Raw genomic sequence first — 15,484 nt, forward strand, 5'->3', positions numbered from 1 at the left:
CAGCACTGCTGACATTTTGGGTCAGTTAATTCTTAGTTGTGTGTGGCTGTCTTGTGTATTGAAGAAAGTTGGACCTCATTTCCGGCCTCTATGTGCTAGATGACAAGTAGCACAAGCTCCCCCATAAAACTGTGATAACCAAAAATGTCTCCAGACATTAGCAAATGTCCCCTGGGTTGCAAAATTACCCCAGTTCAGAAAAAACTGAGATAGGCCAAATAGGGTATATTTTACCCATGTAGCCAAAAATGAAGGCATAATCTGCTCAACTACTTAATAAAAGTGACCATTCTAGGCAGACAAGAGTGAGACAGAATCAATGTAAACCTATTAAGACTAGTAATCAGTAGCAATGCTGTCATACAGGAAGGGCTTCACACACTTAGGAGCAAACATGGTACAGTCATGCTCTCCTACTGTAACTGCAGCTCACCAAATAGCGTTAATGGCAACTTATAAATTACACTTTCAGCCAGGCGCAGTGGCTCATGCCTGAATCCCAGCACTTTGGGAGGCCGAGGCAGGTGGATCGAGGTCAGCAGTTCAAGACCAGCCTGGCCAAGGCGGTGAAATGAGGTCAGCAGTTCAAGACCAGCCTGGCCAAGATGGTGAAACACATCTCTACTAAAAATACAAAAAAAAAAAAATTAGCCAGGTAAAGTGGCAGGCGCCTGTAATCCCAGCTACTCAGGAGGCTGAGGCAGGAGAATCACTTGAACATGGGAGGTGGAAGTTGCAGTGAGCCAAGATCATACCACTGCACTAGAGGCTGGGCGACAGAGCAAGACTCTGTATCAAAAAAAAAAAAAAAAAACCCACAACACTTGCTTCAAAAAATAAACTATCTGGAACTTTTCTATATGAAACCAAAATAAAGAATAACAGAACTAACTACAACTTGTAGTAAGCCACAAAAAAACCTGTAACAATCTTAAGTTATCACATATTTTAAAAATTGGCATGACTGTCTCATATTTCCTATTGTCTTAAGTTTTAGGATAACATCTATTAAGAGAAACATTATTCCCCTTAATCTAAGTGAAAGTATTTAGAATTAGCCTAAATTCATTTATTCTATTTATCCTGTTAGCCTATTACTGGTAAGTATGTTGATGATGATATCACCATAAGTTAGTTTCAACTGCACTCCATCTGTTGCTAGCAATGAGTCTATTGTAATATCCTGGTGTCTCCAAAATTACAAACTGAGGTGGCTTCACAACTTCTCACAGGCAAATCTTTAAAACGTTAAAATACTATTTACCTGAAATGGTTTCTGGTAGATTTCCTCCATTGCAAGTCTTCCATACTCTGTAAATAACTATTAAATCGAGTTAGTTAAAATAATGCCTCTAAAGAGATTGAAAGAAGACATGTGTTAACCTGTTCTACATCAAGGCTCCAGGTGCCAGAACCTTTAAAATCATTTGAAAACCAAACATTTAATTTTCTAACACACTAAGTATATACAAAATTTCTTCCAGTTAAGAAGTCATACATCAGTTTAAACCCCTATAACATTCAATCGTGTTACCAGTATTACAGGTTTCCAAATGTAAATTCACAATAAAGTGAGAATTAAATTTTCAACACCTGGCACATTTTCTCTAAGAAACATGTACTTGCAGCTGGGCACAGTGCCTCATGCCTGGTAATTCCAGCACTTTAGGAGGCTGAAGCATGTGGATCACCTGAGGTTAGAAGTTCAAAACCAGTCTGACCAACATGGTGAAACCCCATCTCCACGAAAAATACAGAATTAGCCAGTCTTCACTAAAAATACAAAATTAGTCAGGCGCAATGGCACATGCCTGTAACCCCAGCTGTTTGGGAGTCTGAGACAAGAGAATCCCTTGACCTTGGGAGGGGAAGATTTCAGTGAGCTGAGATTGTGCCATTGCTCTCCAGCCTGTGCAACAAGAGCAAAACTCTGTCTCAAAAAATAAAAAATACATACTTGCAAATGTTGAAGATCATCTTCTTGAATATTCTGAGACAGATTATATACCTGTTAAAACAAAATTTATTTTGTTTTTTGTTAGTGTTTTGTTCTAAATACCCAGCTTGTGTATAACTTTAGTTGTGGAAACACAGGTTATTTTGTACCTCAGTGCAAAGGAATCACTTAACTTGATGAGTGACATGTGAAAAGGATTTTCTCTTTTTTCCTAACAATAGTCAGATAGAATATTAAGGAAGAAGCAGTGGTGGTAAAATATGTAAAAATCATGAATATGTGCAGACTCATGGTCTAAAAGTGGGAAAAACAAGTGTAATTATCTAGTAGGTTTCTTTTACTCCTTCTCAAAGCTCCTTATGTTATGATATGGTCTTTTTTTAAAAAAAGTGTAGGTTATTTCCACCATCATTTTTCTAAATTAGTGAATGTAAGAGGCAATAAATAGTTTACAAAGATAATTCCTCCCTGGTACAATCAGAGTATACAGTTACTCGGCGGGTGCCTCGACTACCATCAATTCTAATGTGGTTCTCTTTTTACTCACACTCATCAGTTTACTTACTCATCAGTTTTTACTTACACTCAACATGATGATTTTACTGGCCCGTGGAAGCTAACAGAAATAACAGTAGGTGGCACTCTTGCTCTTTCCAGAATTTTTAGGAGGCAACTAGAGCTGATAAAGGAGGGTCTAAGTATCTTCAGTAAAGGAGGATTTTCATCTATTAATTCTAAGACAGATCTTTAGACAGTAATCTACACTGCCACAGGAGAAAAGTGGCCATCAACAGATAACACCTCTGCTAAGAAATAACTTACATCTTAGGAACCAGGGTAACTCCAAAGACAGAACAGTCTAACAGCAAATAAGTGATACTCTGGCCAAACCTCTTCCAGGTCAAGAATATAGTCAATTTAGGCCAGCAATCCTAAAATGATATTCTTAGCTACTAGTTCTAAATAAGAATTTAAAAAGTAATGAATGACTGAGGTGATTAAACTTTAGATTTAAACATAAACGCTGACACTATGACCAATGTATGTGTGCCTTTGCTTCCATTGTCAGGGCCAGGTTGCAAACAGCAGAGAAGGGGATTTATTTAACTTAGATCATTAGTACTTAGCAAACTATCCTGTACGTAACAGGTGATCAGTATGTATTTGCTGAAGAAATAAATAACAAGAAAATCAAATTATCACCGATCTATCAGTCAGATACCTTACTTAAGGAAAGAAAATTACCCTCCCTCAAAGGCAAGAAAGAAAACAAAAATAATCTTAATCTTCTTGGTATTTATACTTTACGAAGCACTTTCACATGCATTATCTCATTTAAATCTCATTTCTGACTGCACACAACAAGTGCATGTGAGATAGGCAAGATGAGTAAAACTCATTTTACAGTGATACCTTTTCCTTTAAAAAAACAAAGTATATATTCCATAATGAAAAACCAAAGAGACTGGTTGTTGGTTTACTGTATCCTTTGTAACTATCCCAAAATTTTGCATCCTAAGCCAGAACACCATGCATGGAAATGTAAATGACCAATAAGAAATGTAAATCACTCTCAAGAAATGTAAATAGCTCTCTTCAATCCTTTTTTTCCCCTTCAATCAAAAGGCATTTTGCCAGGACAAGGTGGCACATGCTGATAGTCCCAAGTCCTCAGGAGGCTGAGGCAAGAGGATCACTTCAGCCCAGGAGGTCAAGGCTAGAGAGTGCATGATCAGCCCATGAACAGCCACGGCACTCCAACATGGGCAACATAGTGAGAATCCACCTCAAAAAACAAAACTAAAAAGGCATTTTCAAGAGAGGCCAAATGCCAAGTGCGGTGGCTCAATGCCTGTAAACCTAGCATTTTGGGAGGCAGAGGCAGGTGGATCACCTGAGGTCAGGAGTTCAAGACCAGCCTGGCCAACATGGTAATACCCCATCTCACTAAAAATACAAAAACTTTGCTGGGTGTGGTGGCAGGTGTCTGCAATCCCACCTACTTGGTAGGCTGAGGCAGGAGAATCACTTGAACCCAGAGGCAGAAGTTGCAGTAAGCTGAGACCATGCCATTGCATTCCAGCCTGGGCAATAAGAGTGAAGCTCCATCTCAAAAAAGAAAAAAGGGAAAAAAAAAAACAGGGGCCAAACAATTATGTGAACTGATCAAACCACTTAATCTTGTGTCTCACCTGGACAGAGCTAGTCATAGTGCTCAAAGCAAACACTGTTGCACAGTCTTTGATAGTTGACTGGCTATCAAAGGCACCCTGGGTATCCATAAGCAGCACAGCAACCTAGGAATTTGAGAGTTTAAAATATTTAGTAAAACAGTTGCCAAAAATAACTATAAAAAAAAATCAAATGATAAATTTGAAAATGAGTAAATCAAGAAAAATACTTATATCTCATACATTTGACATAATAATCCATATGTTAAAGTTATCAAATAATAATAGTTCTGTATTGTTTTGACTTTTAACACCAGAAAATAACCCAAGAAAGAATACAGGATAGAAAAGTATAAACAAAATTTTACTTTAGTTCCATTAGGTCTGTCAATCACAAATACTTCATTCCAAACTTGTATGCCTGTTGTTTCTCTTTCACAGCCACCTCGCCAGGTAAAGCCTGTCAATGGTTCATTGTTTCCACCAATCCAACTTTGAGAATCCTGTTAAAGTCAAAGATAAATGTAAAATAAAACACAATTAAGAAATAAAAGAAACCAAAAAAAAAAAATCACCCATTCTTTATTTTACAGATGGGAAAGCTAAACTCAGAAAGATTAAAAAAAAAAAAAAAACCACTGTGTAACATACAAAGCAGTCCTTAAATCCCAGGTGGGGTTCTTTCTCTTACAGAGATGTAGTCTCCTCCAAAAGTGAATCTTCTCAAATCAGATCACACTACTACTCTCTCAGCTTCCAAATAAGTGGGGTCATACTCACTTTCCTCCTTTTTAGAAAGATTTCCTGGCCAGGCATGACAGCTCATGCCTGTAATCCCAATGCTCTGGGAGACTGAAGCAGGCAGACCACTTGAGGCCAGGAGTTTGAGACCAGCCTGGCCAACGTGGCAAACCCCATCTTTACAGAAAGAATACAAAACTTAGCCGGGTGTGGTGGCGCACTCCTGTAGTCCCAGCTACTCAGGAGGCTGAGGTTCAAGGATCACCTGAATCTGGGAAGTTGAGGCTGCAATGAGCTGTGACTGTGCCACTATACTCCAGCCTGGGTGATGACAGAGTGAGACCCTGTCTCAAAAAAAAAAAAAAGAGAGAGAAAGATTTCCTAAAATGTTTAAAATCACAGAAAAATCAACACCAATTATTTTAACATCTTCTTACACAGAGAAGCAAAACTATGTTCCAAGTAGAATGACTGTCAAAACAGCACTGCTCTCTTAGAATGGCTTATACTAAGAAGTTTTCACACTGCCTTCATATCCTCTTTAAAAAAAATAATCAATTTTAGGCTGGGTGCAGTGGCTCATGACTGTAATCCTAGCACTTTGGGAGGCCAAGGTAGGGGATCACCTGAGGTCAGGAGTTCAAGACCAGCCTGGCCAACATGGCAAAACCCCATCTCTACTAAAAACACAAAAATTAGCCAAGCATAGTGGTACACACCTATAATCCCAGCTACTCAGGAGGCTGAGGCAGGGGAATCTCTTGAACCCTCAAGCGGAGGTTGCAGTGAGCTCAGATCGTGCCACTGCACTCCAGCTTGGGCGACAGAGCAAAATTCTGTCTTAAAAATATATATATCAATTTTAAAAATAACCCCAAGACTTGTTTGGAACCTGGTTTAACCAATTCAACTATTTCAAATGCCTTTTTTGAAACCAACAGGAAAATATGAACTGAGACTGGTTATCTCATTAGATCATGTTAAATTAGGGTAAAGAAGATTGTTTAGTGTGCTAATGATACTGGGGTTAAGAAAAAAATAAATAATAGAGTCCTTATCTGTTAGATAATCAAATATCTGTAATAAAAGGATATGCCTGGCATTTCCTTTAAAATATTCCAAAAGGTGTGGGGAAAAGAGAACAGGTAAGTCCAGCAAATGTTGACAGGTACACTGGGGTTCATTATACAATTCTCTTTATTTTAGGATATGCTTAAAATTTTCCATAATAAAAGGTTTTAACTAGAACCACAGGGCTAAATTGTTATTATGAAATAATACAAAACTTAATATATAAGGTAATTTATCTAGAAAATTAAATCTGGGACATAATGATTTCCTTTGACAGACATCAAGATCCCTATACTTTAGGATACTTAAAGCCCATATAACCTTTATTCAATGTACCCCCCAGGAAAAATTCCCTTGTTTCAGAAATACTTCTAATAAGCTTGGCTATCTAGTCTAAAACAAATTACAAAGCCTGAATTAGGAGTGGAGATATGTTTAAGACAGGACCAATGAGGGATGAAGCAATTGATGAAAAGCAGATACACAGCGGCAAAAATAAGAACAAAACAGTACCAGCCAGGCATGGCAGCTCACACTTATAATCAATCCCAGCACTTTGGGAGGCCGAGGCGGGCAGATCACTTGAAGCTAGGAGTTCAAGATCAGCCTGGCCAACATGGTGAAACTCCATCTCTACTAAAAAGACCAAAAAAAACTTAGCCAGGCGTGGTGGCACATGGTCGTAATTCCAGTTACTTGGAAGGCTGTGGCACAAGAAATAGCTTGAACCCAGGCTTCAGGCAGGGTGCAGGAGGAGGAGGTTGCAGTGAGCTGAGATCGCACCACTGCACTCCAGCCTGGGCAACAGAGAGACTGTCTCGAACAAAACAAAACAAAAAAAAAGTGTCATCCAGACCATCACCTGACAAAGACTTAAACTTCAAATTATCTTTAATTATTATTACACAAAACTCCCATCCCCAGTAGGCCACCAATCCTATCAATTAGAAACTTCTCTTGGATTCATTTCTTTTTCTTCAGTTTTCAATACCTTCAACTTAAGTATCTCATCTCTGCTGGTTATAAGGCTGTTACCTGAGACAATTCCATTCACAGTATACATAATGGACTTGTGTTTCAGGAGGCACCCTTCACAGGAATCAGAAGATAACTGACACTCCCCAGCCAAAGCAAAACTGGTGATCCTGCCCCTTGACTACATATTTGGATACTCTGTATTGGTCTCTACGCACCTCCTGCTCCATCCACTAACCCATTTTTCCCAGTCACTGAATGTTCACAAGTAATGTAATTGTGCAACTGTCCTGATAAAAAGTCATCTATGGCTCCCCACTACCAATGACTATGGAGATCTGCTGCATAACAATCCATTTTTTCTTTTCTTTTTTTGAGACAGGGTCTCACTCTGTCACCCAGGCTGGAGTGCAGTGGCACAATCAGCACTCACTGCAGCCTCAAGCTCGAGCAATCCTCCCACCTCGGTCTCCCAAGTAGCTGAGATTACAGGTGCACACCACCACACCTGGGTATTTTTTGTAGAGACAGGGTTTCACCACGTTGCCCAGGCTGATAACAATCCATCTTTAATTTACTCTTTATCTATGCTCCTGATATTCCCCAGAGATCTCAACACACATCTTCCTGATTCTACCATACCAAAAAAGTTACCATTCCCCAAATGTGTATGTAGTTTAGCTTAGCTATACCTCTGTTCTACTTCTTCTCTGCCTAGACTCAGCCAGCAGTCAAGAAACTTCAACTTTTCTGTACTCTTAAAGTGTATTATTGATACTGTATAGAGTTACCTTTATATGGTTTTGCAGTTCTTAATGTGAGTCTCCTGAGAGCAAAGGCTGTAAAGAATCATCTTTGATCACCAAACTGCTCCTATCAAAGTACCTTGCACTGTTGTAAGTTCTCACATGCAGAATCTCATTCCCACACAATGTCAAAAAATTTTTTTAAAAAATCTGGTACTTAATGAATGTATTATTTGTAAAAGTTACAGCCTACACAAATAACTTAAAAGACTCTATCCTCTAAGAGAACTCTGGTTTTACTCTATATTTTACTAATTTCTATCTCCTCTACAAGAAGGTAAGTTTCATGAAAGTTTTGTTTGTTTCATTCTTACAAGTATTCCCAGCACAGAGAATAGTGTGCTTGGCTTGTAGAAGGCACTCTAAGTATTTCTTAAATAAATAAAAAATTTTACTTATAAACTTCAATGTACTCCCTTTTGTGCATGAGTAATAAATACAAAAGAAATATGATCTGTTATCATTCCGAGAAACAATACAATTACATGAAGAAGAGAGTAAAAATAAATGTTTTAAAGTATAGATGACTGAAATCATAGGCTTATATGTTTGCTAACCCACTCATCTAAAGAAACTTTAAAAAGAACTGGTGTCTCATAAAAATCTATGTATCTTTTCTTAGGTTACCTTGTAATAGAAATGTTTTTAAAAATACTAAACTGATTAGTCAGCAAAAGGATGAAAGAAGCTGAGCGTGGTGGCTACACCTGTAATTCCAGTACTTTGGGAGGCCAAGGCAGGAGGATCACTTGAGCCCAAAGTTCAAGGCTGCAGTGAACTATGATGATGCCATCACACTCCTGCCTCAGTGACAGAGTGAGACCCTGTCTCTATTTAACAACGACGAAAAAATAAATCAGAGCAGCTAATTAGTGTCTTCAAAATTTATACAAGTCTATGATTTCCCTAACATAGTGAACTCTGACAGCTTTCATAAAAGAGTCATTCATTCATTAAATATTTATTGAACCTCTACCATGTGCCAACCATTTTTCTAGGGATGCAGCAGTAAATAAGAATAAACATTCCTGCCCTCAAGGAAAATTTTAGTGGGAGCTAGAGGCAGCCTTGCTGATAACAGACCCTATCTGCTATGTTAATTTACTAAAAGCAAACCTAAAAACTCAAAAACACTAATCTGATACTACTTACTGCTATGGAGACAAAAGCCTCAAAACTTGGAAATACAAAAGTAATCCTATTCCACTAGGAATATAAAGTAAATAGGAAAAAAATAAGTACTTAGAGAATAAATCTCAATTGTAAAAGGCAATCTGAAATCACCAGAAGTTCTCTTTTGAGCTGGGGTCTCACTTGCTATGTTGCCCAGGCTGGTGTTTTAACTCTTGAGCTCAAGCAATCCTACCTTGGCACCTCAGCCTCTCAAAGTGCTGGGATTACAAGCGTGAGCCATGATGCCCGGCCTGAAGCTTAAGTATAGTCAGATAGTATATAAATACAGCCTTGCCAAAAAGACATTCTACATAATATAATTATCAGCAATAAAGAAAACTTACCTACTCTAAACAGCAAGAAAAATTCATATTTCACCAAAGGAAAAGTACATTCTCTAGCGACGAAGTGAAACAACTATATAAACATTTATTTAGTTAGTTAGGGAGAAAGAAAAAGAGACAGACAGACAGGGTCTTGCTCTATCGCCCAGGCTAGAGAGCAGTGGCACGGATCGTAGCTCACTGTGGCCTTGATCTCCCAGGCTCAAGTGATCAAACAGAGGGTTGGCTGTCTTGCCAGGCCTACATGTATCAGAGCACACCTGTTCCTGATTGCTGGCAAGCTGATTCCCTTTCACAGTGGATAGGCTGGAAGAATAAAGATTCATACAGAAGCCATAAATCACCTCAACTAAAAAGGATGAAATTAAGATTCAAATAGTGCTACAATAATAAACGAGATCCTCTCTAGTTGCATGGCATTCCCCACATGTGAATGCCACCACAAATGTAAATCTTCATCTGTATAAAACTAGTACCTATTCAGGAGACAGGTTATTAACACTCAGCACCCAAACTGATGGACAGGATAAATACTGTACACATTCTAGCCACCAACTGTATTTACTATTTTTATTTGAATATGTGAGAACACTCTGCAAGTCCTGGAACAAATTATAAAACATTTGACTTTAAAATAGTTTAAAACTGTCTAACATCTTATCCAACCCCAACCCCACCCATGTCCAACTCTTCCCTTCTGGGGCTAGACAAATCAATGAAATTATGACTGACCAAAGTCACGGGCCCAGAAAAAGGACAACTATAACAACTTAGGTACATGCTAAAAAGGAATTTAATATGTTTTGATAAAAGGTTCTGCTTAAAAAGTGTCTTTGACTTTGAAGACACTATGCTAAATGAAATAAGCCACACACAAAAAGACAAATATTCTATGATTCCACTCATACGAAGTGCTTAGTCAAATTCATAAGGACAGAAAATAGAATGGTAGATGCCAGAGAAGGAGGAAATGGGGAGTTAGTGTTTAATGGGCACAGAGCTTCAGTTGGGGAAGATGAAGACGTTCTGGAGATGGATGGTGGCGATGGCTGTACAGCAACGTGAACAGACTTGATGCCACTGAACTGTACACTTACAAATGGCTAAAGAGGTACATTTTACATTATGCATATCTTACCACAAGTTAAGAGAAAAAAAGTACCCTTGAAAGCTAACAAAACAAAAAGGGCGGATACCTTCCGTAATTAAATTGAGATGTGGCTTGGTCTTCCATTGGACTTCCAGTTTCAGCTTTCTCATGTAAAAAGCTTAGAAGTCATGAGACCCATCTTTACGACAAGAAAAAAAGCTGAGCAAACTGAAAAAATCATTAACTCTCCTTTCTTAGATCAAAGAACTGAGGTCACAGTCTAACCACCTCTGCAAAATCACGAGAAACAAACTAACACAAAGGATCACGTCGGCTTACCAGCAACTGGTAGGAACACTTAAATGGCAATTTGAGTGAACTGTCAAAAGCTGACAGTGAACTAGTTTAAGAGTGAAAAACCCCTTGAAGCTCAGTCTCAGCGAACCCCACATTTTTCTGAATTTTATCTCAAAGAACTTCACAAAGTTCTCAAAGTAAAAATGGAACAAAGGTTTCCTCATGACTGACAAGGGGATAAGCACCACACACACACACACACACACACACACAGGGCACACGGGGCGGGGGAGGGGGAGAGGGAGAGAGGGAGAGAGGGAGAGAGGGAAAGAGGGAGAGACAGCAGTCCCTAAAACAAAAGTCTGCCCTCTTGAGAAAATCTAACCCTAGGCAGGAGCAATTAGCCAACTCTAGTCCCAGTCAAGCTTTCTGTCTAGTTTAAGACTTTAAAAAAAAAAAAAAAAAAAAAAGGGGTCGAAGCCCAGGACTCAAGCCCATAAAAAACTAACAAGCTAGAGGTACAGTGGTGTGTCCCTGTAGTCTCAGCTATTCAGGAGGCTGAACTCAGGAATTCAAGACCAGCCTGGGCAACATAAGGAGACTCTGTTTCAAAAAGAATAAAAATAAAACTAAGATTTACCCATAAGGTGACATATGATGCTTCCGCTCTCCTACATATTACCACCTCATCAACAGCGCTCCAATATAATAACAGTGGATTACAAATAAGAAAGTTGCAAGACACAGATTTCGAATTCAATAAAAGTCTTGGGAAACCATAAATGGAGAGAAACTGAAGCCTCTAGGATCTGCAGCTACAGAAAACATTAAACACGGCCAATCTCCAAGCTCGATTAACATATAACCTTCATAATAAAAGCCTAAAACTTCACTCTTTATTACCTGATACTTCATATCTAGCTTTTACCAGAAAATTACAAGCCATGCCAAAAGGCAAGAAAAAATAGACTGAAAAGACAAGAAAAACATCCGAACCTGACTCAGATATGACAAATTTTAGAATTATAAGATAGAAAATTGATTCAGGAAGAGGACAGAACACAAAGCAGGATAAATACCAAAAAATCCTCACTAGGTATATCACAGCCTAGCTGCAAAGTAACACAAAAAGAAAATCTTGAAAGAAGCCAAGGACAAAACACTTGAGCTACAGAGGAACAAAGATAAGAATAACACTGAACTTCCCATTAAAAATCATGCAAGCAGATAGGCATGGTGGCTCATGTCTGTAATTCCAGCACTTTGGGAGGGTGAGGCGGGTGGATCACCTAAGGTCATGAGTTCAAGACCAGCCCAGGCAACACAGTGAAACCCCATCTCTGCTAACATACAAAAATAAAATTGGCTGGGTACAGTGGCTCGTGCCTGTAATCCCAGCACTTTGGGAGGCCGAGGCGGGCAGATCATGAGGTCAATAGATGGAGACCATCCTGGCCAACAAAGTGAAATCCCATCTCTACTAAAAATACAACATTAGCTAGGTGTGGTGGCACACGTCTGTAGTCCCAGCTACTCAAGAGGCTGAGGCAGGAGAATCACTTGAACCCAGGAGGCAGAGGATGCAGTGAGCCGAGATGGTGCTACCGCACTCCAGCCTGGCAACAGAGAAAATCTTCCTCTCAAAAAAAAAAATTAGCTGGCGTGGTGGCATGTGCCTGTAGTCCCAGCTACTTGGGAGGCTGAGGTTGGAGAATCGCTTGAACCCAGAAGGCGGAGGTTGTTGCAGTGAGACAAGATTGTGCAACTGCACTCCAGCCTGGACAACAGAGCAAGAATCCATCTCAAAAACTAAAAGAAAAAAGAAAACAGGTATTATAGCAATGGAACAGAACTGAGAGTCAAGAAATGAATTCTTATGTCTATAATCAACTGATTTTCAACAAGTTACCAAAAGCATTCAGCAGTAAAAGTGCTGAACAGTCTTTCCAAAAATGGTGCTGGGACAGATAACCAAAAAATGAAGGAAGAAGCCTCTTTCACATCGTTATTATTATAACATATACAAATAAAAATATTTTAATGTAATTATATATTAATACGATTATAGTATTATTCCTAATAGTAACAAAGTTGCAAACCAACCAATTGTCCATTAACTAACAAATGGATAAATAAAATGTGGTATATCCATACAAGAATATTATCCAGCCATAAAAAGAAAGTAGTACAGATACATGCTATAATACGGATGAACCCTGAAAACACTATGCTAAGTGAAGCCAGTCACAAAAGACCACATTTTTAAGATTGCACTTACATGAATGCCCAGAATAGACAAATCCATAGAGACAGAAAACAGATTAGTAGTTCCTTCAGGTTGAAGGTTTGGAGAAAGGCTGTGGGGGTCACAGCTAAAGGGCTGTTACAGGGATTCATTTTGAGATGACGATAACTTTCTTTTTGAGACAGGGTCTTGCTCTCTCCCAGGCTGGAGTGCAGTGGCACTATCAGGGCTCACTGCAACCTCAACTTCCTGGGCTCAAGCCATTCTCCTACCTTAGCCTCCTGAGTAGCTGGAACTACAGGTATACACCACCACGCTCGGCTAATTTTTTAACTTTCTGTAGAAGTGGAGTCTCCCTATGTTACCCAGACTGGTTTCAAACTCCTGGGCTCAAGCAGTCCTCCCGCCTTGGCCTCCTAGAGTGCTGGGATTACAGGCATGAGCCATCATGCCCTGCCAATGGAAACATTTTTTAATTAATTGTGGTAATAGTTACACAACTCTGTGAATATACTAAAAACCACTGAATTGCACACTTTTAAGTGAACTACTGACATGGTAAATGAGTATCTCAATAGCACTGTTAAAGGAAAAACAAAAAATGAAATACTCTTAGTGCACAAGTTCAACAAAGACTCCTAGTCACACAAAACCCACTCATATAACACTACCAGAGTCTACATAAGAATGAATGGCCCACTGAAATTTCTGTTAACTATCCATATACTAGTGCAATGTAACATCAATCTTACGGCTCAACATTGCTTCTTGATGAAAGGACTATGGTATACATTCTCCAATCTACAGAAAATGTATCACATTAAAGGAAAGAAATTTGTGAGAAAAAGAAATTCTGAAGCCAGGCTCAATGGCACATGCCTTATAGTCCCAGCTACTTGGGAGGATGAGGCAGGAGGATTGCTTGAGATTAGGAGTTCAAGGATAGCCTAGGCAATAGAGTGAGACCCAGTCACAAAAGAAAAAGAAATTCTGAACTAAAATTCATAAGCTGGGCTATGCACAGTGGCTCACACCTATAATCTCAGCACTTTGGGACACCAAAACAAAAGGACTGCTTGAGCCCAGGAGTTCAAGACCAAGCTGGGCAAAAAAGTGAGACCCTTTGGGGTCAATTACCCGAGCCCAGGAGTTCCAGGCTGCAGTGAGCTGTGATTGTGCCACTGCACTCCAGCCTGGGCAACAGAGTGAAACCGTATCTCTAAAAAAATTAAAATATTTTTTTAAAAAACTTGTAAGCTGAATAGCAAAATTGTCCTGGCAAAGTGGGGGAAGGAAATAGGGAGTTATTACCTTGAAAAAAAGTCTCCTCCAAAAACAGTTAATATTAACATAAAAGGAACTTACATTATACAAGATAGCTTAATTTCCTAAATGTCCTAAAGCTGGTGTTTGAGTAGTCAGTGTTTATGTGTAACAGTCTGTTGCTTGAGATATTTTTCAATAAATACCCTAAATAAAATCAATTACTTTAGAAACAGTTAATATAACCTACTAGAACAAAGACTTCGGAATGAAAAAAGATCTATAATTTATGTTCTCTCAAATCCAAAATCAAAATATGTGATGACAGGGGTGCCATATCTTTATGATACTGCAAAAGAGACAGTACATGCATTTGTGGCTTAAAACTGGAAAAGCTACACAGGACAGAGTATTTTCAGGCAATAGGTTCAAGAATGTAATCAAGAGAGTCTCTCCTAAAACACTGCAATAAGGACTTCAAACAATATTGTAAACACTTCCATCTCATTTATTTCTGATTCCACTAGCTTTGGCAACACTTGATGAAGTTTTTCTAACTGAAATCTAATCTAATCTGACATCTACATAGGAAAGAATTAAAAATTAGTTTTGATTCCAAAATCAAAGTCTCAGCAGCAGGGACCCCAATATGCTAAGAGGAAGACAGTCCACATAACCTCTGTATCCAATCCCCTTATCTTATATTCAGGTAAAAAAAAAATAACCATAATAATTAGCCCATAATTTTTATTTCCTTATTGAGTCTTAAAATTCTGGTCAAAGTTTGCCTGCTTCTCACATTGACAATTATAATAATAATATAAAATTCAAACTTTCAGCAGTTACACAAGTTCTATAGTTTCATTTATAATAAATATTCAAAAGTAAATTCAGTTAAAGTAATAATTAAATGAATAAGCTAAACTACTACATTAAATCCGGCAAAAAGTTTTATGAGTAAATGAACTTGTATATAGATAATTTTAAATCAACAAAATGCACATCTATCAGAATAGCTAACATGAAAAAGATTGACAATACTGGTTACAAGATATACAGCAACTGTAAGTCTCTCACACTGCTGGTGGAAGTGTAAAATTAGTAAAACCACTTCGGAAAAAATTTTGGCAATCTCTACTAAAATTAAATGGGTATTTTTCCGCTGTGAACTGGCAATTCTACTCCTGGGAATAAACCCAACAGGATTCAGTGCTTACATCACCAAGACTTATACAGAAATGTTCATTAGCCGTTTTATTTGTAACAGACAAATATTAGAAACCCATATGTCTATCAGGAGAAAGGGTAAATCATGTATTATCCAGTGAAATATCACTTAGCAATAAAAGCA

The 15,484-nt window shown here is 38.4% G+C and overlaps 1 protein-coding gene across 5 annotated transcripts in view; it reads right to left on the reverse strand.

Annotated features, from left to right (window-relative positions):
- ATL2 (atlastin GTPase 2) overlaps positions 1 to 15,484 on the reverse strand; it is a 74,941-nt gene that overhangs the window by 17,376 nt on the left and 42,081 nt on the right. For all 5 annotated transcript variants that reach the window (XM_003926797.4, XM_074396086.1, XM_074396075.1 and 2 more), the window contains exons 3-6: positions 4,497 to 4,631; positions 4,150 to 4,254; positions 1,958 to 2,008; positions 1,265 to 1,321 (exon numbers count right to left, since the gene is read on the reverse strand). In XM_003926797.4, the coding sequence (XP_003926846.1) occupies positions 1,265 to 1,321; positions 1,958 to 2,008; positions 4,150 to 4,254; positions 4,497 to 4,631 (348 nt within the window). The remainder of the gene's footprint in view (positions 1 to 1,264; positions 1,322 to 1,957; positions 2,009 to 4,149; positions 4,255 to 4,496; positions 4,632 to 15,484) is intronic.

This window comes from Saimiri boliviensis, chromosome 1 (assembly GCF_048565385.1).
Source record: "Saimiri boliviensis isolate mSaiBol1 chromosome 1, mSaiBol1.pri, whole genome shotgun sequence".
Classification (NCBI taxonomy): Eukaryota; Metazoa; Chordata; class Mammalia; order Primates; family Cebidae; genus Saimiri; species Saimiri boliviensis.